Below are 20,813 nucleotides of genomic sequence, written 5' to 3'. Positions count from 1 at the left end.
GTGTGATCATGTTTCCATTTTTGTCCATACACAACAAATGATATTTGAAGCTCTGTCAATGTATTGTGTCTACCTAAAATGTAAACAGCCAGCAAGAAGAATTGCAAAATTTTACAGTACTACATAATGGCAGCAGTTTCAGCACCTGCAGGTAAACCATCCACTCCCCTTCACATGCATCCACACAAGGGACAAGAATACAATTAAATGCTCTTTATTACAGACAGGTACAAAACTAATTAGTCAAAAAGACCAAAGCCCATGTCATCATCAGATTCCTCTGACTCTTCCTTCTTTTCCTCTTCTTTCTTCTCCTCAGCTAGAAAAGGAGAAAAATCAGGCTTTTTCCAGTTTTTCAGTTCATGAAAGTCTCACAGCACAATAGCCTTTCCATACAAGACTGTAACATCAAGAAGCAAGACCCAAGCAATCCTAGCAAGCTAAGGAGGCCAGTAGTTACAGTTTTAGCAAAGTCGGTTTGTGCCTTCAAAATTAATTCCTATCAAATCTAAAGAACTTTACAAAGTAGGTGCTCTCTCTTTAGCCATCAGGGTAAAACACATGACAGAACAATAAAGATCAGCATTAATTCTGAGGTAGTACTAGTTGTGTACACTGACTCAAATGTGCAATTTCAGACTTTCTGAAAGCCAATCTGTTTCACTCTGACACACACGTTCACACAACGCACAACCAACCACATTAAAACTGCAACAGGAAAAGCCAGACTGACTCTCAAGATGGTAGCAAACAGCTTTTTAACTGTTTCTTCACTGCACTGGATATAGAAGCCCACTCACCTGGGGCAGCACCGCCTGCAGGTGCAGCACCACCAGCTGGAGCAGCTGCAGCTGGAGCCCCACCACCACCAGCTCCTACATTACAGATCAGGCTTCCGATGTCGATGTTAGCTAGAGCCTAAGGAGAACAAGCAGCCTCGTCAGCACATGGTGTGTGGGGCTGCCTTGCCTAAGTCACGCCGTGCGTGCGGTGATGAGAGCAGGCGATGAACAATCAGCAGCCTGCTTCCCTCAGCGCCAATGCAACTCACCACTTTTTACATTCGTTACATAGTATCTGGAAACGACACATGCAGGGATCTATCGCCAAAGTCGACACCACCACGCAACCGTTGTTTTGTTGTGATCTCTGCCCGACACTCCCCACACTACCACCCGTCGCTCGCCCCGAACGGCTGCTCCAGCCACGCCACGGTTACCCCACCAGCCCGGCCCGACCTCTTGCCCACCTTCGCAAAGAGGCCCGGCCAGAATGGTTCCACGTTCACTCCGGCCGCCTTGATGAGCGCGTTGATCTTGTCTTCCTGCAATGAGAGCGGCGCTCAGCAGTCAGGCCAGTCACAGCCCCAGCGCCTCCCGCCCTGCCGCCCGCCACGCCGCGCCGCCATCTTGTGCCGGCGGGCCGGGGCCCGAGCCTGGGCCCTCACTCACCGTCACTGTGACCTCGTCGTCGTGCAAGATGAGGGCGGAGTAGATGCAGGCCAGCTCGGAGACGGAGGCCATGGTGGGGGCGCGGTGCCAGTCGCCGGATGGGACGGCCTTAGCTTCAGCTGAAGGACACAGCACCTTGGGCCGCCGGGGAGGAAAGAGAGCACCCCTCTACGAGGGAGATTTATAAGGGCGCCCACAGCCAATCGGAGGCCCGGTGAATTGAGGCGCAACAAAATCGTCAGCGCCAGTGCCCAACCCGTGACGGGCAGTGTAGCTTTTACCAATGCCGTTGGGAGGCGCTCCGCCAATCGCAGCCTAGCGAAGTATGACGGGTGCGTCAGCAGGGCTCTGGTGCGTGGGGCGGTACCGTAGCCGCCATGGCGCGGCCAGGCGTAGTCAGCTTCGTACGGCCTCTGGGCGGCGCTGAGACTTTCCGCCTGTCCGCTTCCCGCCCTTCTTCCCTTTACTACTTCCTCTGTGGGGCCACCACGGGCGCGGAGCTGGGTCGGGGTCTTGCCTATGTCCTAGCGTTGCGCTCCCCTGCCCGGCCCGAGGGAAAGGCCCTTTCTTTTCTGAGCGGGAGGGAAGTTGTACTGCCTCCACAGCAGCGCTGCAGGAATCAGAACCATAAACTGGTTTGGGTTAGAAAAGACCTTCAGTATTCAACCCCCCTGCCGCAGGCAGTGTCACTTTCCACTAAATCAGGTTGCTGAAAGCTCCATCCAGCCTATCTTAAAAGACTCAGGTGAATTCCTTTCTGCTTTCCACTGCCAGTCAACAGGAAATTGCTGCTCTGGTTAAGAAGATTCATGAGACAATACAGACAGTTAGCCTTGAACGCTTGCAGGGACGAGGTATCCACAACTTTTTTGTACAATCTGTTCTAGTGCTTCACCTCTGACACAGTGAAAAATTTCTTGGGCCAGAGTGGCTTCACCAAGGGCAAGTTGTGCCTGACCAAACTAGTGACCTTTTATGATGAAGTGACTACATCAGTGGGCAAGGGAAGAGCTGCAGGTGTCTATCTGGGCTTCTGCAAAGCCTTTAGCATGGTCCCCCACAACATCCTTCTCTCTAAACAGATCATCGATTTGATGGATGGGCCCATTCGGTGGATAAGGAATTGGTTGGATGTCAACAATCCACAGATTGGATGAAAATCCAGAGCACAGTGGTCAGTGGCTCAATGTCTGGATGACAAGTGGTGACCCTCAGAGGTCTGTAATGGGAGCAGTAGTGGTTAATACCATTATCGATAACAGCAGTGGGATCCAGTGCAAATTTGCACATGAATGCAGCTGAGTGGCATGGTTGACACACCTGAGAGATAGGATGCCGTCCAGAGGGATCTGGACATGCTTGAGAAGTGGGCCCATGTAAACTTCATGAAGTTCCACAAGCCCAAATGCAAGCAAGATCCTTCCCCTGGATTAAAGCAACTATGGTATCGACATAGGCTGGAGGCTGATGCGATTGAAAGCATCTGTGGAGAAGGACTTTGGGGTACCAGTGGGTGAAAAGCTGGACATGAGCTGGCAATGTGTCCTTGTAGCTCAGAATTTTGGCCAGCCATATCCTCACCTGCATGAAAAGAAGCATAGCCAGCAGGTCAAGGGAGATGATTCTGCCACTCTGCACTGCTGAGATCACACCTGCAGTACTGCATCCAGCTCTGGGATCATCATCACAGGAAAGACATGGACATAGCTATTGGAGAAGGTCCAGAGGAGGGCCACAAAAATGATCAGAGGGATGGAATACCTCTCCTATGAAGACAGGCTGAAAGAGCTGGTATTGTTCAGCCTGGAGAAGAGAAGGCTCAAGGGAGGCCCCGCTGTAGCCTTACAATAGTTAAAGAGGGATTACAAGAAAGATGGAGACAATCTTCTTGGCAGGGCCTGCTGTGACAGGACAAGGGATGATGATTTTAAATTAAAAGAGGGCACTAGATATGAGGAAGAATTTTGTTACAAGTATGGTGGAACAATGGCACAGGTTGCCCAGAGAGGTGTTAAGTGTTCATCCCTGGTAACATTCACACTCAGGCTGGATATGGCTTTGAGCAACGTCATCTAATTGAAGATGTCCCTGCTTACTGCAGGGAGGCTAGACTAGAAGACCTTTAAATGGTCCCTTCCAATACAAACCATTCTGTGATTGTATGATAAATAAATCAAGCTCTCAAAAATAAGTTTAGTGCTGTTGTACTGAAATGTACATCTGGGAGCAGGACACAAACATTCATATTGCTTGTGGACATGAAGAAAGGTGAGTGATGGAGGCCATTTTTTTCTGTTCTGCCTTAGTGGTGAGTGGAAGAGTGGAAATTTTTGTGGATCCTAACAAAAGAAGGAGCAATACTGATAACGGTTCTACTGTAAGTCTTTAAGCTAAGAATTAGTAAAAATGCTGATGCATTGCTAGAAAATAAAATACGGAGACATAGAATTTAAATGTGATATTCACATAAGCTTAGACTTCGGTTGGTAAAGATGTTAATTAAATGAGATTTGCCTGCATCTTTGCTTCATGGCTGTCTTGCTGCATCTGTTGAGTGACACTGATAAGTCTGCTCTGTAGTGGGTCATGAAACCACATCACGTTGTAATGACTAAGCTAAATCCCAGTTTTTCTGCTTCCCAAAGCTTTTTGAGGCCTAGTATCCAGTCAGGATTGCTGGTTAAGAAAGCTCAATTCCAAGATAGAACAAGGGGCAAGTTCTAGAAATTTGTAGTGGTGTGTCCTGTAATTGTCTGTACAGTGTCTTTAACACATCACCATCCTTTTGGAGCAGCACACTAGTAGAAATTTGGATGGCCATGCCTGTGCATTACCTATCAGCCAAGATAGGGAAACATCAGCAAGGTGCAGATGAACTGAGATGATTCTTCCTTTCTTAAAACAGCCTTTTCCTGGCTCTCATGTCTTCACTTTTTCAGTGTCCAATAACTGACTGTGAGTGAGTTATTGACAGTTTGGGGGGCTTTGCCTTCTGCTTCCACTCATAGTTCCAGGACTGTTGCTGTTACCGCACACTTAAAACATCCCAGCATGAGGCATCCAGTATCAAGTTCTGGTTCACAGAGTATGCTCTCACACAAGTTGGTAACCTTCTGGGGCCTTTTGGAGTTAGTACAAAGCCTATGGCCTCTTAATAGTATTTTCAACAGATGTCAGGAATAGAATCACTTATACAGTGTCAGGTACACTATTTACTTCTCATATGTTCTTTTTGGAAACTGCTTTTCTCCTTAGCTGGGTTTTCTTACGTGTTTTTGCTTGTTGACTAGATTATTACAACAAAGAAAATATTATTTTACTAATTAAAACTGTAATAATCAGCATACCTAACATACCCCAATAGATGGTGTTGCACCTTTTTCATTGTGTCTAATTGTTGTTGTGTTGTTGGCCCTGATCACCTAGAGAAGTTAAATCTTTCTCAAGTGAACTGCAGTAGTCTGGTAATAATAAAATTTTCAGTTGTGTGGGTTTTTTGTTTTATTTTTTAATAAAGAAGTTAAATTTGTAATTCATTTGGCAAAAGAAATGAAGTTCTGGTTTTGTAGCTTAGTCATTAAGACAGGCATCTGTTTGTAGAAAGATAAAAGTCAGAGTTTGGTCCCTCTAGCATTATGATTAATGGTACAACTGTGATTAAACTGGTAATTGTAAAATGACAACCAGTCCCTGGGGAGGGACCAGAACCCTCAAAGTCTTTGTAACCATGTAAGCACATGAAATCATAGTCATGGTCATCTTCACTGTTGTTGTGATCTCTCTCATTTTATATTCTTGTGCAAAGCAGAACACAGTGAGAAGTCCAATGCACGTGCTTAAGGTTAACATCTTGCTCCAAAGCTTTCAATACACAGAATGGTAGGGGTTGGAAGGAACCTCTGGAGATCATCTAGACCAATCCCCCTAATACTTCAGGTATGCCTAGGAACGCATACAGCAGTCTCCAAAGGAGACTCTACAACCTCTTTACATCAGTTCCCCACAGCCTCCTTCTAGAGAAACTGATGTGTTATCGTCTAAGCAAGTGAACTGGCTGACAGGCCTCATCCAGAGGGTGATGGTAAGTACCTCCTTTTCAGACTAGCAACATGTCAAAACTGCAGTTCCCCAGGGATCAGTATTTGGCCCAGCGCTGTTTAATAGCTTTGTAAGTGGTTTGGATGATGGGATCAAGCGTACCCTGAAGTTTGCTAATTAAACCCAACTAAGTGGGGAAGTGGACTCTTCTTCTTTGGAAGGGATTGTCACCCTACAGGAAGACCTGGATAGTCTAACAGAGTGGGCTAACAAGAACCTGATGCAGTTCAACAAGGACAAGTTAAGGTTTTACATCTGGGAAAACATAATCCAGGAGTGCAGCACAGGCTGGGATGTACCTGTTTAGAGATCAGCTCTGTGGAAAGAGAGACCTGGGAGTCTTGGTGAACAAGGTCTATATGAGTGAATAAACCTGGTATACCATGAACTTAAAAGTTTAGACCAGTTGAGAGCTAGAAAATGTAAGATTAAATCCCCTCAGAGAAAAAAAAAATATCTTTCTGCTCTAAGTAATTTTTTTCCCACTGTGTCACTGATCTTTCAAACCATTCTTTTAAACCAAGCTTTTTTAAAAGAATGGGGTCTTTTGGGATGAAATTGCCTGGTAAAACATACATAATTAGGTTTCACTGTGCTCCAAACCATCGATTGTCAGTGACAGAAGGCATTAGAAATAAAGCAAGTGACATGGCCCAAAATGACTGTGCATCCTTTCACCTGAAGAACAGAGGTAGAAGAGAGCTGTAACTCTCCTCAGTAACACAGAAATGCTGCTGGAAATGTGCAGTATCATGAAGATAGCCTGCAGTGACAGCAGAATTTCTACATGAGAAAACAGTATCTAAATAAAACTATTTATTATTTAACTGATTGTGCAAGTCTGCAGCCATGTATACACAGTGATAAGCCCTTTTGCTTATGAAGTGCTAAATCCACAAAAATCAGCTTTAAATCAATATGAGTCTATTGCACTCCAGAATGTTCTAGGTATTAAATTGCTGGTTGGGGGATCTGTATTTTCCAGGGAAATTCTGAAATCACTTGCTGAGTATCCTGTGGAGCCCAAAAGAAGAACGGGATATGTGTTTATTATTTTGTGAAATCTGCCCTTATATTTCACGTCTTCTGTTGCTTGTTAAATTGTTATTTTCAAGCTTCTAACAGAGTACCATAATCTGATTTTTGTTCTTTTGCAGTTGTGTGAGGTACTGGATGACATTCCATGTGGTTACATCCCTTCAGCATGTAAGCTTCATTGACTGTGGCTTTCAGGACAGGATTTCACAAGAAGAATGGTGTAAAAAGGTAAGACAGAATTATCTGCATTTGTGTCCAGTCAATTTGTTTTTTGACCACTGATAGGACAGCGATGGCCAATTTCCTGGAAGCCTGTATCAAGCTCATTTCTCATGTCCACAAACATGATCTGATGGAGGTTAGCTTCAATGCTGTGAGTCACGGTGACCAAATTACTCACGCAGACTTTTCTAGAAACGTATTAGTGTATTTTTATGGTCCTTTGTGTTTAAATGCAGAAAGCCTAAGAGCCATGATAATATGCATAATGTTAGAGGGAGCTATCTTCCTAACCAGATGGAAAAGACTGATTCAAATATAGTATAAAAAATAAAATAAAATGAGATGTTGATACAGATACTGCATGGTTTCCCTATAACCTCAGTATTTAGTATTAATATAGCATAAAGGCCAAATTTGTCTCAGATAACTTTCTTCTGGCTCTTAGTTTTGCAGATTTCTTCCCGTCCATCTTCAGCTTCTAGTAAGGCTTTATACCATGAACTGGAAATCAGTGGCTGTGTAAAAATGTCCACCAACTCCTCACAGATAGGAAAACAGCAACCTCTTTGCCAGCTCCCTTGTTTCTGATTTTCCTAGAGCTACTTGGCTTTACTCTAGAACTATAGTTGACCCATGAAGTTGTCCTTTATTTGTTTATACTTACTGGAAAATCTTTATTTTCCAGCAACTTGAGAAACTTGGAATGCAGACAAGTCCAAAATCGCCCCAGTGGAAACTGCAGTGATGACAATGGTTTCATGAACAGTACACTTGAAGTGAAAGCTGAACTGTTAATAACAGCCCTACAGTATCAGCAAGTATGACCCAAAGGAAAGAATAAACAGTTGATGCAACTTTGGAACAGTGAGATGCTTTTATATCACTTCAAATGGGAGCTGATGAAGGAGGACATTAATTGGTTTGAGGAACCATACTAGCTATATGTTTGCCTCATTCTTTGGCAGATAATACTTACCAAAGGAATTCAGCTGAATTTGAAGGGGCTATTGTGGGATAAGACTGTTGTGGGATAAGAACTGTATTATTGTTTCGAAAGGCTTCCACATCAAATTTGAACAGGTGAATGAACATACGGATCATAGCTGCTATGCTGTTAAATCATTAACTTGATTTTTGCCTCCTTAGCAGGTTTAAGATTTTTTTTTCCTACCTTCTCACAGAATCACAGACATCATCTGGTTGGAAGAGAGCTCAAAAATCATCCAGTCCAACCCTTGACTCAGCAATGAAGGCTTAGCACTAAACCATGTCCATATATAGCAGGTCCACACACTGCTTAAACACCTCCAGGGATGGTGACTCTACCACTGCCCTGGGCAGACTATTCTAATGTTTGATAACCCCCCCCGTGAAGAAATATTTCCTAGCATCCAGGCTAAACCTCTCCTGGCACAGCTTGAAACCATTTCCTCTAGTCCTGTTGCTTGCCACAAAGCAGAAAAGGCTGACCCCTTCCTCGGTCCAGCCTCTCTTCAGGTAGTTGTACAGAGCAATGAGGTCTCCTGTCAGCCTCCTCCAGACTGAACAACCCCAGCTACCTCAGACACTCCTCACAGGCCACGTGCTCCAGGCCCTTCACGAGCCTTGTTGCCCTTCTCTGGACATGCTCTAGCATCCCAGTATCCCTCTTGTAGTGAGGGGCCCAGAACTGAGCACAATACTCGAGATGTGGCCTCACCAGTGCTGAGTAGAGGGGGATGATCACCTCCCTGCTCCTGCTGGCCACCATATTTCTAATACAAGCCAGGATGCCATTGGCTTTCTTGGCCACCTGAGCACAGTACTTGAGATGTGGCCTCACCAATGCTGAGTGGATGGGGATGATCACCTCCCTGCTCCTGCTGGCCACCGTATTTCTAACACAAGCCAGGATGCCATTGGCTTTCTTGGCCACCTGAGCACACTGCTGACTTATATTTAATTGACTGTCAACCAAATACCCCAAGATCCTTCTCTGAGTCACAGCTTTCCAACCACATATCCCCAAACCTACAGTAGGGTTGTTGTGACCCTTCCTGAATGGAAGAGGTACCAATGAGATGATTACAAAAGGAAGACAATTCCTACAGGAATCACTGTCACTTGTATCTCCAGGGTCTGGTTTACAAGACAGAAAGGTATCACACCAAAGAAGGTTTTCACAGATACAACAAAAAGTGGGTTTAGATGGAGGTGTGAGATCCATGAGGTGACTGATCTGAGGTTTTCACCTAAGAATTGCCTGTCTTGTAGGGCTTTAGGGAGGAACAAAGGAAGTGAAGCAATCAAATCCACTTTTCAAGTAAACAGGGCGTTCAAGATGAAGTGGTGTATGTAATATTGACGCCATTCCAGCATCTTTTTAAAAACATGCATAACTAGACAAACTGTCTTGGAGGTAGTAGAGAGCCAGAGGAACACAGTTCTTTCCCAAGGTCTCAGTGAGATAAAGTCTCTTGCAGCATACAGCAGTCCTAGCTGCAGCACTTTGGTTTAGTTTGACTGTTGATGTTGCATCTGCCTAAAGCAAAGGCTTGGTAAAAGGAAGGTATGGCTGATCTTGATGGGTGACTCCAGGGTCTAGAAAGGCTCCTGCTGCAAATAGTTCTTGTCTGGTTAGCCACACTGTCAGGCTGCAGGAAGAGCAAAACACAACGCGCGTGGGTACTGGCGGCAGGGCTGGAGAAGAGCTGTTCCGCTCCAGCCTGTTGATGAAAGTCGTCCGGGGCTGAAGGAGGCGGCAGGGAGGTGGTCGGCTGTAACTGCGTCACAGTGGGCGGTGGGTCCGCAGCTGGCCCGCAGAGAGCTTGGCCTCTCGGGCGCACCACCCACCCCACTTCCCGCCCGCCGCGGGAGGAAGGCGGAGTGTCCCTTCCCCGTGACCCCACGGCTCCGCCCTTCTCCCCACCCACCTCTCCGCTTCTCAGTGCCGCCGAGTAACCTGGTTTCCCGGCGTCGGCCCGGCCCTCCTCCCTATTTTTTTTTTTTTTCTCCTTCTTCCTCCCCCCCCTCCCCTTTTTTTTTTCTCCCCCCGTCTTTCCCCTTTTCTTCTCCTTCCCCCTTCCCCTGCCTTTCCTCCTCCTCCTCCCTCTTCTCCCGACAGCGTAGCCGGGGCTCGGGCTCGCTGCCTCCCCCCTCTTCCCTCCCTCGAGCTGCTGCTGCGGTAGGGACCTGGAGAGAGGCGCCGCCTCTGCCGCCGCACACGGAGACATGTACCCGGGAGCCACCTCCGCCGGACCCGGTGAGGCTTCGGCCGGTTTTGTTTCCTTTCATTCCTCCGGGCCTTCCTTCAGGCGCTGGCGCGACTTTCCATGTTCTCTCTGGGGCGGCGGGGCCCGAAGCCCGGCCGTGCGTGCGTGAGGAGGTGACCGCTTGCGCACGAGGCGCTCTGTCAGCGCGGGAGGCTGCACGAGTCTCCCCGCCGCACCCCGTCCCCCCAGCGCCGCCAGACGAGGGGCGTAAGGCGCGAGCGGTCGTTATGAGGGAAGGGGGAACCCAGCGCGAGCGCGGCCCCCCCTCTGCCGCCTCCTCCCGCCCCGGCTCGGGCCTGGCTGGAACCGCTGAGGCCGCGGTCGGCCGCTCTCACCGGGGGAAGAAGGGGTCAGACCGCAGTCGCCACCTCAGGAAGGATGGTGAGCGAGCCTGCGTGTCCGGAGGCCCCTTTCAGGGAAGGGTCGCTTTCCCCTGCCCACCTCTCCCCTTCTTCTGCCGCGGCGGGAGTCTGGCCCCGGCCTGAAGAGCGGGGAAGGCCGAGACTCGAGGCGGCAAGGAAGAAGGGGCGCGTGAGGCGACTGCTCCCCCCCACGCCCCTCCGTCGAGATGTCTCTTCACAGGACTCCGGTGGTTGCAGGGATGGTGGGAGACGGCAGAGATCCCCTTCTCCACCCCTTCCTCGGCCCGCCGCCGGTCCGTCCCCCATGGTGTCCCCTCAGCTGTGCGCTACGTGCTGCCTTCCCCAGGCCAGCGCTTTGGCTGTTCCTGCCAGCTCAGGTTCCTGCTGCCAGCGCGGTATGGACTGGGGTCTCCATTTCCTCCATCCCAGATCCCCGTAGCGACTGCATTCTCCTGGGCTAGCCTGCGATACCCGTCTCGCAGTGCGCCGAAGGTCAGGCCGCTGTGGCCGTGGTTCGCTAACAGCGTGTGTGTTAACGACTTTGCTGCTTTAGTTTGCGTTGTAGGTCCTATCCAGATATCGGATAGGACTGGAGAGGTTATCGGCTTCGTTAGATGTCCTCCTACTCCGGGTGTAATGAAATCTGGGAGCAAAGGACAGATGAATGTGGAGAGCAGAAAGGTTACCAACTCATTCAAGGATGTTGAATATTACTTAGGGGAAAAAGAGGTTAACACTGTGGTCGTGTGTGCAATGAATATGGGACTGTTTTTATTTTCTTCTATTGTGGTGAGAATTCTTTTCTTACGTAAGTAGAACTTTATTTATATTGTTATCCTCAACAGTTTTGCATAAAATCTTTTTCCTTAGAGGGATAATCTAGCAAAGAATAGTGAAAGACCTGTAGCTGAGATGTCTTTCACTGCTTCTCCTGCAAATGCCTCTACTGTAAGAGCATTTCAATCTTGGGATCCACAGTTAGGTGCTGCTGCTTTTTTTCCTCTGACTTGCATCTCTTGAAGGGACAAGAATCAAGAGTGACAATCAGAATGATTATTTACATCTTACAGTACAGATCCAGTGGTTTTACTTTCTTGCTTTTTTCTTCCTACAATGCATGAAGACTTATTAGACACACTAGGAAGATAGGTCTCTGCAGCCATGTGCATCCAGACTGATGTTCAACGTTTTGCTTTCATGTATAACATCATTTGCACATTTCAGTGCCAGTAACTGTATAACTATTGGTGTAATAATTTGGTATCTTCTAGTGTCAAGTTCTAGTATACTTTCAGTTTATAGGTATTCATGGTGATCAGATTTTGCTGTTGTTGGTAAGGCTTGTTTGCCTCTTATTGATGTATCTTTTTCAAAGTTACATGTAAGGAGGTGCATGACTGAAAATATTGCCAGTGCGTGCGCAATGTTTTACATGTGGGAGTCTCTATCTTCCTTTATTTGCTTGCTCTTTCTGATTCTGCTGTTTTCCTTCTCACTCAGAGTGCTGTTACTTCCACAGTTACCAGCATTGGTGGCTGCTGTTTACCATCAGGATCAACACTAAGCGTGTAGGGGTAGTTTTTCCCTTAACAGAACAACCCTCTCTTCTTGTGTGCTTGATAGAGCAAACACTATTTTTACAGAGTCTTTGATTGCTAGGCATTACTTGTGTGTGTCTCAGACTCTTGCTGTTTTTACCCCTTCCAGCCAAGTTCATCTTCTGTCTTGTTTACTTCCTAGTTTATCTCTATGGCTCAGCTCTTTCCCGCTGCACAGAGCTGGGCAGTGGCCATGTCTGTTCTGGGGTATGAGTTGTGAGTTGTTCTGCACGTTCTGAGGGTCTCTGTTACCTTCCTGTGAAATCATCTATGGAGAGCTTTAGCAGTGCAGGGACTTCCAGCAATCCAGTTTCCTGCTTCACACCAGATCATAAGGCAGGACGTTCTGATTGAGTGTGGCTGTGCTGTGAACCAGTCTGTAAATGGACACTGTCAGCAGGCTGCTTAGTTATTTTGTGAAAGGCTGCATGTGGCTTGCAAGCTGCCAGTGAAAGTTATGTTCCACACATTAATACCTATAAAACGAATGGATGCTTAAATTTTGGTCAGAGCAGTGATCAAGAAGTGTGGTTTGCAGCCATTCAGTGAGCTGTATCTGCTGTGAATGCACAAGAGCTCCAGCCTCTACATATCTGTCAGCACATCCTTGACGCTGCTTAAATGCTCCATTCATATCTCCTGTAACTTAGATCTTGCTGCCATTTACTTCTCCAAATGTGGATGGTGCTTATAGGCTACTTTGCTCTTCCAGGTCCTGTCACTAAACTGGGCGCCACAGCCAGCCCTGTTCTAAAGGTGCCTGTGGTGCTGGCCTCCTGCCAGAGGAATCACTCAATTTGCCACAGGGTTTGCTATTTTGATCTTAATTCTTTTTCTGGAAACGGTATAAAGGAAGTTAGGAGGCTGTATCTGACTAATTTCAAAAAATTGCTGCTCAATGTGGAAACTTTGTTCAAACATGCTGTTACATTAAGCGTAAGGTGTTTTTTTTTTACATGAGAGACTTCATGAAATCACTGTTCTCGTGGTTAGGAAACCTGTGAACCCTGTTCTTTTCCCTGAATACTCTGAGTTTTTGACTTGGTGTAGCATTTGCTGAGACATTACAACCATACACTTTTTTCACAGTTACTTGAATGAAAAAAAAAAAAAGTAAAAACAAGCTGAAAATAAAGTTACTGGTTTTTTTTAAGAAAAGAGTTTGATATTGCAAATATCAAAGCAGTTTAAAGAACTGATTAAAACTTGAGTCAACTTTTGTAACTTGCACTACTTGATATTAATGTATTTATAAAGTCTAAACTTTGCACGCTATAGAGTCTCTTTACTCCTTGAAGGATATTTGATTTTTGCCTGCTGCTCAAGGTCTTATTGTTGAAGCAGCAGTTGTCTTTTGGAAAGAGGTTATAGTTTTGCATGTAAAATAAAACCTTAGTCCTGGCAGAAGATACAACTTTGAACCCTCTATCAAACAGTCAAACAAAGGATCTTCTCACTTGTTTAATTGTAAGTTTCAACAGTCTTGACAAATGTAAAAGGTAACTTAAGTCTGTCTTTCAGTATTTCTGGTGCATGTACTTGGGTTTAATTCTGGTGCATGTACTTGCATGTTTTCTTGAAGATTGGATGTTGGTTCTTTAAGGACTCTTTAATCCTCAAACATGATGGCACAGAAGTGTGTTCTCATGCCTTGCTTGGGATAGTAGAAATGGCAGCATCTTCGTCTTGTGTAATTGAGCTCCACTAGCATCTTCCTAAGCTCATTCACAGCAGCGGTAAGAACTCCCATCTATGTCCTGCCAAGGATATACCTTGCACTTCTTAGGCTTTTTGTATTTTAGGCATGGATCCAGACCTGGACCTGCTCTTGCTGTGCTGGCTCTGTCATTACCATAGAGTTGCCCAGTTTCTTTGGCTTAATTTTAGTAAATTGTGTTGAAACTCATTGTAAGGTGCCATACTAGAAGAGGATATGAGAACCTAATGTGCAGCTTCAGCTGTCTACTTTTTTGTGTGATAATTGCCTTTGACAAGGTTACAACCTACAAAATGCAATGTAACTTTTTCAGGTGTATTGTCATGGCCAGTGTATTTTCCTAAGAAAAAGTCTGTGTGTTACTATATTGCTTCAGCTAGCTGTGTAGTCTTAAAGTGGCTTAAACATGAGGTAAGCATTTGATGAAAAGATAGTTAATGTCATGTGTGAAACAAACTTTCTCCTTTCTTCAGCGGGCTGACGTGTTTGCTGTATGGAAGGTGGGATTCTATACACTTCTCTTTCCTTGATATTAATTTTTTTTTTTTTTTGGTTTTGCAGAATCATTGTGTACTCCTGCCCATGTAGTGGTGTAGGAAAGCACCACTTCTACTATTATTATACCCTCACCTGTGGTGCTGTCCCCATCAGTCGTCTTCTACTTTGCAGAAGAGTGGGAAAGGGAGTTAAATGCTTTATTCTGTAAGGGAAAATGCCTTAGATATCCTATGTTGGTCTATTCTTCTACCCGTTTTGAACAGTTCGAAAGATTTTTCCATTTCAGAAGACAGCCCTTCTAAATACTTCTGGCCTTCCAGAAATTTCAGGGATTGGGTGGAAGAATGTGGCAAACTTCTAACTTTGCTAACATGCACAGTTCTCACTAATTAGGAACTTTACATGCCTAATGAAAGTCTTGTTCATGTCAGCCCAGCATGTGCTGACAATAGCTGTATGAAACTTGTAAGACCTGTCAAAATTTTATTGTGTATTGTCTATTTCAAGTTTTAGAAGAATACTTGATCATATTTTTGTTGATGGAATTTCCAATACTCAGACTACTAGAAAATATTACTACATTTGAGTATTTAAACAGGTCAACCTCCAGTATCTTACTTTTGGTAAGTTATGAACTGGGAAAAAAAAGCTAATGGAAAATATTACATAGTTTTAACAGTAGTGGCTGTGGGTAGGGATCTGTTCCATGCATTGTTCAATTAATTTGCTTTAGTATTATGTGTCCTTTCTGATGTACATGCAAAGCCGCCCACTAGAACGTAAAGTATCTCTTACCCTATTGACTAGAAAAGTACTGAACTTTTTAACTGAGTGCAAGGGGGGTTTTGTTTTCTTTTTTCCATTTGCTTTAATACCCAAAGTTGAGCTTAAGCGTTTCCTTATCCATTTTATGCCATCCAAAGTGTGAGAAATAAAAGACCTGAATAGCATGATCCCTGGATACACTACCAAGTCTAGTCTACTTTGTGTAATTGGCTAGTACGCGTTCTTCAGTAGGTATTTCTGAGCAGCAGTGCTTTGAAGAGACTTTTTAATGCTGTCCACAAAGTGTTGTCAATGCTTTTTTAATGCTTAGACTGAGAAGATGCTCATATGACTGTTTTAATAGGTGATGTCTTTCAATGAGTTTAGTGAGCACCATAGGTTAGTGCAATTAATTTTAACTTCTCGATTTTAATTTGCTTTGTTTTTACGATTCCACTCCCAGAGTAAACTTTTAAAGAACAAGTTTTAGTATGAGCACTATTTCATTTGTTTTTGTTATCTCTGTTTGCAGAAAAATACAGCTGTGAAGCCATGTGATACCTGGTGACTAGGCTTTCTAGAAAGAAAAGTAATTCTTTTTTGGTTGTGTTTTTTTTGTTTGCTTTATCTGTGGCTTGATAAAACTGGATACAGCCAAGGTATAAGCAAACTATTGATTTAGAAAAGAAAGTACTGCTGATAATGACATAATCAGATCAGTCCACAGGTTGTTTTGATGTTTTTCTTTTTTTGCTGCCATCAGTGTTGTCTTTTGAATTTGATTCTCATTGAGCTGTCCACAGTGCTGCTAAATTTATTTGTATTTAAGTTGTGAAATATTTTTTTTTATATCACAGATGTGATTAGTTAATTCTCTTCTGATTTGGTTGTCCTCTTCTATTTTTTGCCAGTGCTGCTCAGTTGTATTTTGTCTCTGTGGCAGGTTTTAGTCTCCATCCAGCCTTCATTAGACAACTGAAAAACTCTCTCTTGGTTGCAGAAAGCAGATTTAAAAGCTGTCTGTGTGTCAGCCTGTACTTTGGCATTCATTTTGAACCAGCATAATGTAGCCCTGCTACAGAAAAATGGTCATGCAGGCATTGTTGCGGAAGGCTGCCTTGTGCACTGTTGGGCAGACCAATCCCAACTAAAAATCTCTTTCATTCCTTGCCTTCATGCCCTGTTCTAGTTGGTTTCAGTGGCTTTGCTGCTCTGCAAGATGTACGATAGCACAAGTTTTGGGATCATGGGGCAGATTGAACAGCTGCATTAAGGCAGGATGTCTGTTTTATGGTGCTAGTTCTGTCTTAATGCCAGTTTAAGTTGTATGAGCTTGTGTGATGAAGCAAAGTTGTTAAAGCCTGGGTGCCAGCGTTAATGTATGGCATGATAGCTCTGCAGTCATGAAAGACTGTGTCTTTGAGAGAAGTGTTAAATACTTAACTTTTCAGAGGTAGAGAACAACTACATATATCTGCATTGGTTTGGGCCCCACATGTCTTTCCTAACAGTTCGTCTGGAATGTGAAGAATAGCTTAATGTTCACCTGTATGAAGAATCAAATCACATACAATTCCATAAAATACATTTAAGTCTGAAAACCATGTGCTTAAACAGTACATAAATTTTATGTCCCATTACGTCATTTACAACTTGTGTTGAGGAGTGACTGAAACAAGGGGGCTACAGAGCCAAAATTAAGTCTTCGGGCTTTGAGGACTGAACTAATCTCCAGATGTCATCTTTGGGAGCTTGAAAATATGCTTTTGAAATGATGTTGGCTTTGAGTGCACATTTGTGTATATAGGCAATCAAGTTGATGATTTTGTATGTAGTCTAGAGAAAAAAGCCCCAGTAACTCTTTTGTGGCCAGCAGAGAAGTTAAGTTGACTTGGCAGGCAGTTTGAGATACCGTGGGTGGCTCTGTTCAAGCTGCTAATGTCACAGATTGCAGCTTTAGAACTTTTTCTTTTAGCGGTGCTTTTTTGGTGTTTTTAGTTCAGTCATGAAACTTATGCTAGAGCTTATTAATGTGAGACAAAAAAAAAGGAAATTAAGGTTTTAATTCAGTGGTAGGAAGTGCTTGTGGATATGCTAATTTAGATTTATTTTAAATAAACCAAATTTAGAAGAGTTCCCAGGAGGGGAGGTTTCGTTGGCTTAGTTAGATCAATACAAAAATTGTTTGAAGTTAAACTTGTCATGTAGATGAATACAGCTTTAAAGCATAATTATTACTGGGACCTTGTTATATACCTTCTGGAACTTGTTTAGCAAGTGTTTACTATTAAAAGACAGGCGTCTATTCATACAGAGAGCAAATTCCTGTCTAAATGTTGCTGTGTTGTTGGCTTCACTTATCTTTTGATAAAGAACTTATTTCATTGTCCTTTCACACAACTTGTGGTTTGCAGTGAATGCTCCCTTTCTACTGGTTGTTATCAGTCCCTCGGTTGTGCTTGCTCCATCACACTCCTGCATTTCTGAAATCCTAATTTTTTTCTATGTAGAGGACAAGACTTAGTGGAGAGCAGGAGGTTTTCTTGTTTCTGCTTTGTAACTGCAGGTGAAATACTAAGTTTCTCAAACAATAGCACTAGCCAACTTCAGATGTTCTGACTTGAATATTTCTGTTGAAAAAGCTAATGAGAGACATAGGTTTAAAATGAAAACTCAAAAATCCACCAACCCTCCAAGCCACAAATAAACAAAAAGCAAAATAGCAAAGAATCCAAGTTCAGGTAGAAATGACAATACAGAAGAATGAATGTTTTGGTGAACTTGTATGTTTCTTTTTGGGAAGAGCTTCAATATGTAATGAAGGCATGTTGAGAAATCATACAGATTCAGGATATTTGCATAATAGCGTGTGTTTCAAAAGTGAGAGCTTCATTCAGAAGGTGGAAATTTCCTACCAGGGCAAGGAGGTGAATGAAGCTTTATTGTTTGTCTTGTTATGTGATTAGAATACAGTAGTGGTTTGGTTGTTGTGTGCTAGATTTTTTGTTTGTTTGTTTTGTTTTGTGTTTTTTTTTTCCTGGTTATTGTTTTGTTTCTCTAATCGTTTTGGACATAGAATCATAGAATCAGCCAGGTTTGGAAGGAACCACAAAGATCATCTAGTTTCAACCCCCCTGCAAATCCCTTTAAAAAAAAATTATATGTTCCTGTTGTTTTTTAAACTTATCTTTCACAGAATCCTTAAAATAATACATAGAGAAAAAAATTACAGGACTAGGTGCCACATGGAGTAAGAATTTGATAATGATATTGCAGGAGAAAATTATTTCCAGAGGGGGAAAATAAACTTCGGAAATTTTGATTTCCCTGTAGTAAGATACTATTATTTGTGGTCCTCTCTCATGTTGTTTTGTGGGGTAACACAGTGCCAGAGCTGAGTTTTGATTAATATCAACTAATAAGATAAATTCCGTTGCTTACAGGAAGCAATTGGAGGAAAAAAATCCCCAAAATGTAATAGGAAAAAAATTATTGTAGGGGAGTTCTGCTGAAAGCCTACACTCTTGTCATATCTTAGTTATTCCATTATTATGAACCTGCTGTTTACCCCTCTTTACAGTGATGCTGAAAACCACAGCCCTATCTCTTGAAACCGCAGTAGATACTGTTGGATCTCTTGCAGGTTGAAGATGCAGCTTTCACTATCAAAAATGATTAAATAAAGCATAACCTCAGCTCTTAACTGTATTTTACGTTTTGAAACTAAGCCATGAGAGTGCTCATGTTTTTGTAGATTAATCCAGTGTGGGTATGGTGAAAGATTTCTTTTTCAGGGAAAGCATGACCCTTGAGTTAATGCTCAACAGTTGAATTTTGTAAATTAAAAAAACCCAAGCAAACAAACACAACTTAATCATTTTTAGATTTTACTCAAAAATCCTTCTAGCCTAAGTCTACAGGAGTACGAATGTGTTTGCAAAGGAACAGTGCACAATACAGCTGTCCTTGCTTATGAGTTTATTAAAGCTGGGAACAAATAATTTCTGAGTTTCATTAAATTGTATACAATGTGAATACCACAAGGAACATGGATATGGAGCCTCTGTGGCACCAATTTTCAGCTGGTGAGGCACAGCATTCTAGAAAGACATGCCAGCGGCAACAGAGCAAAGCCTGAGCTATTACAACTCATCAAGCTTACTGGAGCTTGTGTTCATGTGGGCACTAATGTCTCTAAATAATATAGAAGGCTTGAGGATAGGCATGAGATAGATGCAATGGCAAGGGATCTGGAAGGAGAAGAAAGAGAAGAAAAAGGTATTGGTAGAAAGGTTGGGGGAGCAATGTCATTCTGAGAACCTGTGACTCCGATTCAGTTTACTTAATCTATCCAGTATCTGCTCTTGAGCTGCAATACAGAGACCAGTTCTTGCTGTTTTGAACAAAAAGGAAAAAAAAATCTGATATACTGAATTCTTGAGGTATAGAGAAAATGAAGTGTCATAGTGAGGTGTATGGTCCTAATGGTGTTATTTAATGGCAGTTCGTGTGTGCAAAAGGTGTTGACATGTCTAATGGGGGGAAGAGAGCTGGGGCTGAGTCCCCCCTTGCTGAGCTGAGTTCTGCACCTGGCTGAAGTGATCCTTCAGACTGAATGCAAGTGCTTGTTCATCTGGTACACCAAGCAGCTTGATGGAAACTTCAGTCTGTGCATTGAAGTAAACATTACTGGAAGAATCGATACTGATTTATAAAGAGTCATGCTTTACCAGCCGTATAGTGACTTTAAAAACAGGAGAAAGCAGGGAGGGAAGAAAAAAAATTAAGACACTGGTGGGTTGGTTATGCTGTTTCCTAGGTACCTATGCAGTTTCAATTGTCAGCTAAAGCAGGAGTGGGAGCCATGTTTCTTTTATAACCTAAATGCAACATTTCAGCAGACAAGAAGGAGGGGAAGGGTAATGTGGAATGACCAATACAAAATTTCTGGAATTAACTTCTGTAGGGGAGAAGCAGTCTGAAGGGAGCAATAGCTGCTAGTGAATGGGGTGGGTTTTGTTTGTTTGTTCTTCTTAGAATACATAGGCCTTTCGGAGTGACAAAGAACAGATTGGCTTGAATGGAGGAATTGTTCTTTACAAAAGAAGAAAATAGTATTATATTCCTTACTTCAGACTGTTAGAAAAGGCATCTGGAATTAGTTCAACATTGTTACGTAAGGTATGGAAAAGTGAATGAATCATTATGGTGAAGTATGATAAATAGCACTAAGACTGTTATCTATTTACCCCTTCATTGAATAAAGGCTTGCCCAAAGGTGGAGTTACTTTATAGTTTGAATTCATATTTAAACTGTGTTACTGACTTGTGGGTAAGCCATAAGCATCCCCTCTATTGTGTGGCTGAGGCTTGCCACTTGGATGATTTCATTCAACATTGCAGTTTGTAATTAAAAGCATTTCTCTGCATCCATTAAGAAGGATTTCAGTGGTACTTTCTACAACTTTACATACAGGGATCAGTTAAAGCACCTGGCTTATTAACAGAAAGGATCTTCTATGCTTTGTATGCTCCATGTCTCCTCTGGTGGTGCTCTCTGCCCCTTGCCTCATTTGTAGGTGGCCAGTAGAGTGGTGAGAATCAGGCTGTTAGTATTTGAAAATTTGAAGGGTAACTTTGAAGGTCAAGGCTGCAAGGAGAATGGGGGAGGAAGAAGAAAGTACTAATACTTGGTGGTGTTTGCTAGTTGTCCAGAAGGAGCTTGTGGGCTAGAAAAAAACCTGTTCTTAGTTTATTACCTGCTGCTTTTTTCCAGAGCATTGATCTCTTCTTCTGGTTATTTTAGTCTTTTA

The 20,813-nt window shown here is 43.4% G+C and overlaps 2 protein-coding genes across 3 annotated transcripts in view; one reads left to right on the top strand and one right to left on the bottom strand.

Annotated features, from left to right (window-relative positions):
- Positions 1–213: 213 nt before the first annotated feature.
- On the bottom strand, positions 214–1,669 carry RPLP1 (ribosomal protein lateral stalk subunit P1). 2 transcript variants are annotated; one of them, XM_054385463.1, is made up of 4 exons: positions 1,452–1,643; positions 1,250–1,324; positions 801–918; positions 214–319 (listed from the first exon to the last, which is right to left on the bottom strand). In XM_054385463.1, exons 1-4 carry the CDS (start codon positions 1,521–1,523, stop codon positions 240–242), a joined length of 345 nt encoding a protein of 114 aa, XP_054241438.1. In that variant the 5' UTR covers positions 1,524–1,643; the 3' UTR covers positions 214–239. The 2 variants fall into 2 exon arrangements, with proteins under 2 accessions (XP_054241438.1, XP_054241439.1); XM_054385464.1 differs by lacking the exon at positions 1,250–1,324 and having other exon boundaries at positions 1,452–1,669.
- An 8,326-nt stretch (positions 1,670–9,995) lies between these two features.
- Positions 9,996–20,813, top strand: part of AGO2 (argonaute RISC catalytic component 2) — a 48,120-nt gene continuing 37,302 nt past the window's right edge. The window contains exon 1 of the mRNA XM_054385447.1: positions 9,996–10,050. Coding sequence (XP_054241422.1) covers positions 10,020–10,050 — 31 coding nt within the window. The 5' untranslated portion in view covers positions 9,996–10,019. The remainder of the gene's footprint in view (positions 10,051–20,813) is intronic.

The sequence above is a fragment of the Indicator indicator genome, chromosome 12 (genome assembly GCF_027791375.1).
Source record: "Indicator indicator isolate 239-I01 chromosome 12, UM_Iind_1.1, whole genome shotgun sequence".
Classification (NCBI taxonomy): Eukaryota; Metazoa; Chordata; class Aves; order Piciformes; family Indicatoridae; genus Indicator; species Indicator indicator.
This window is presented reverse-complemented; position numbering and strand designations above follow the sequence as displayed.

What these genes read in the sequence shown, in the direction of transcription:
- RPLP1 (XM_054385463.1), bottom strand. Translation starts at nt 1,523, where the DNA reads ATGGCCTCCGTCTCCGAGCTGGCCTGCATCTACTCCGCCCTCATCTTG. An exon ending in ACGACGAGGTCACAGTGACG is followed by an intron (nt 1,325 to 1,451) that starts GTGAGTGAGGGC and finishes CTCTCATTGCAG; the next exon opens with GAAGACAAGATCAACGCGCT. An exon ending in TGCAGGCGGTGCTGCCCCAG is followed by an intron (nt 320 to 800) that starts GTGAGTGGGCTT and finishes CTCCTTTTCTAG; the next exon opens with CTGAGGAGAAGAAAGAAGAG.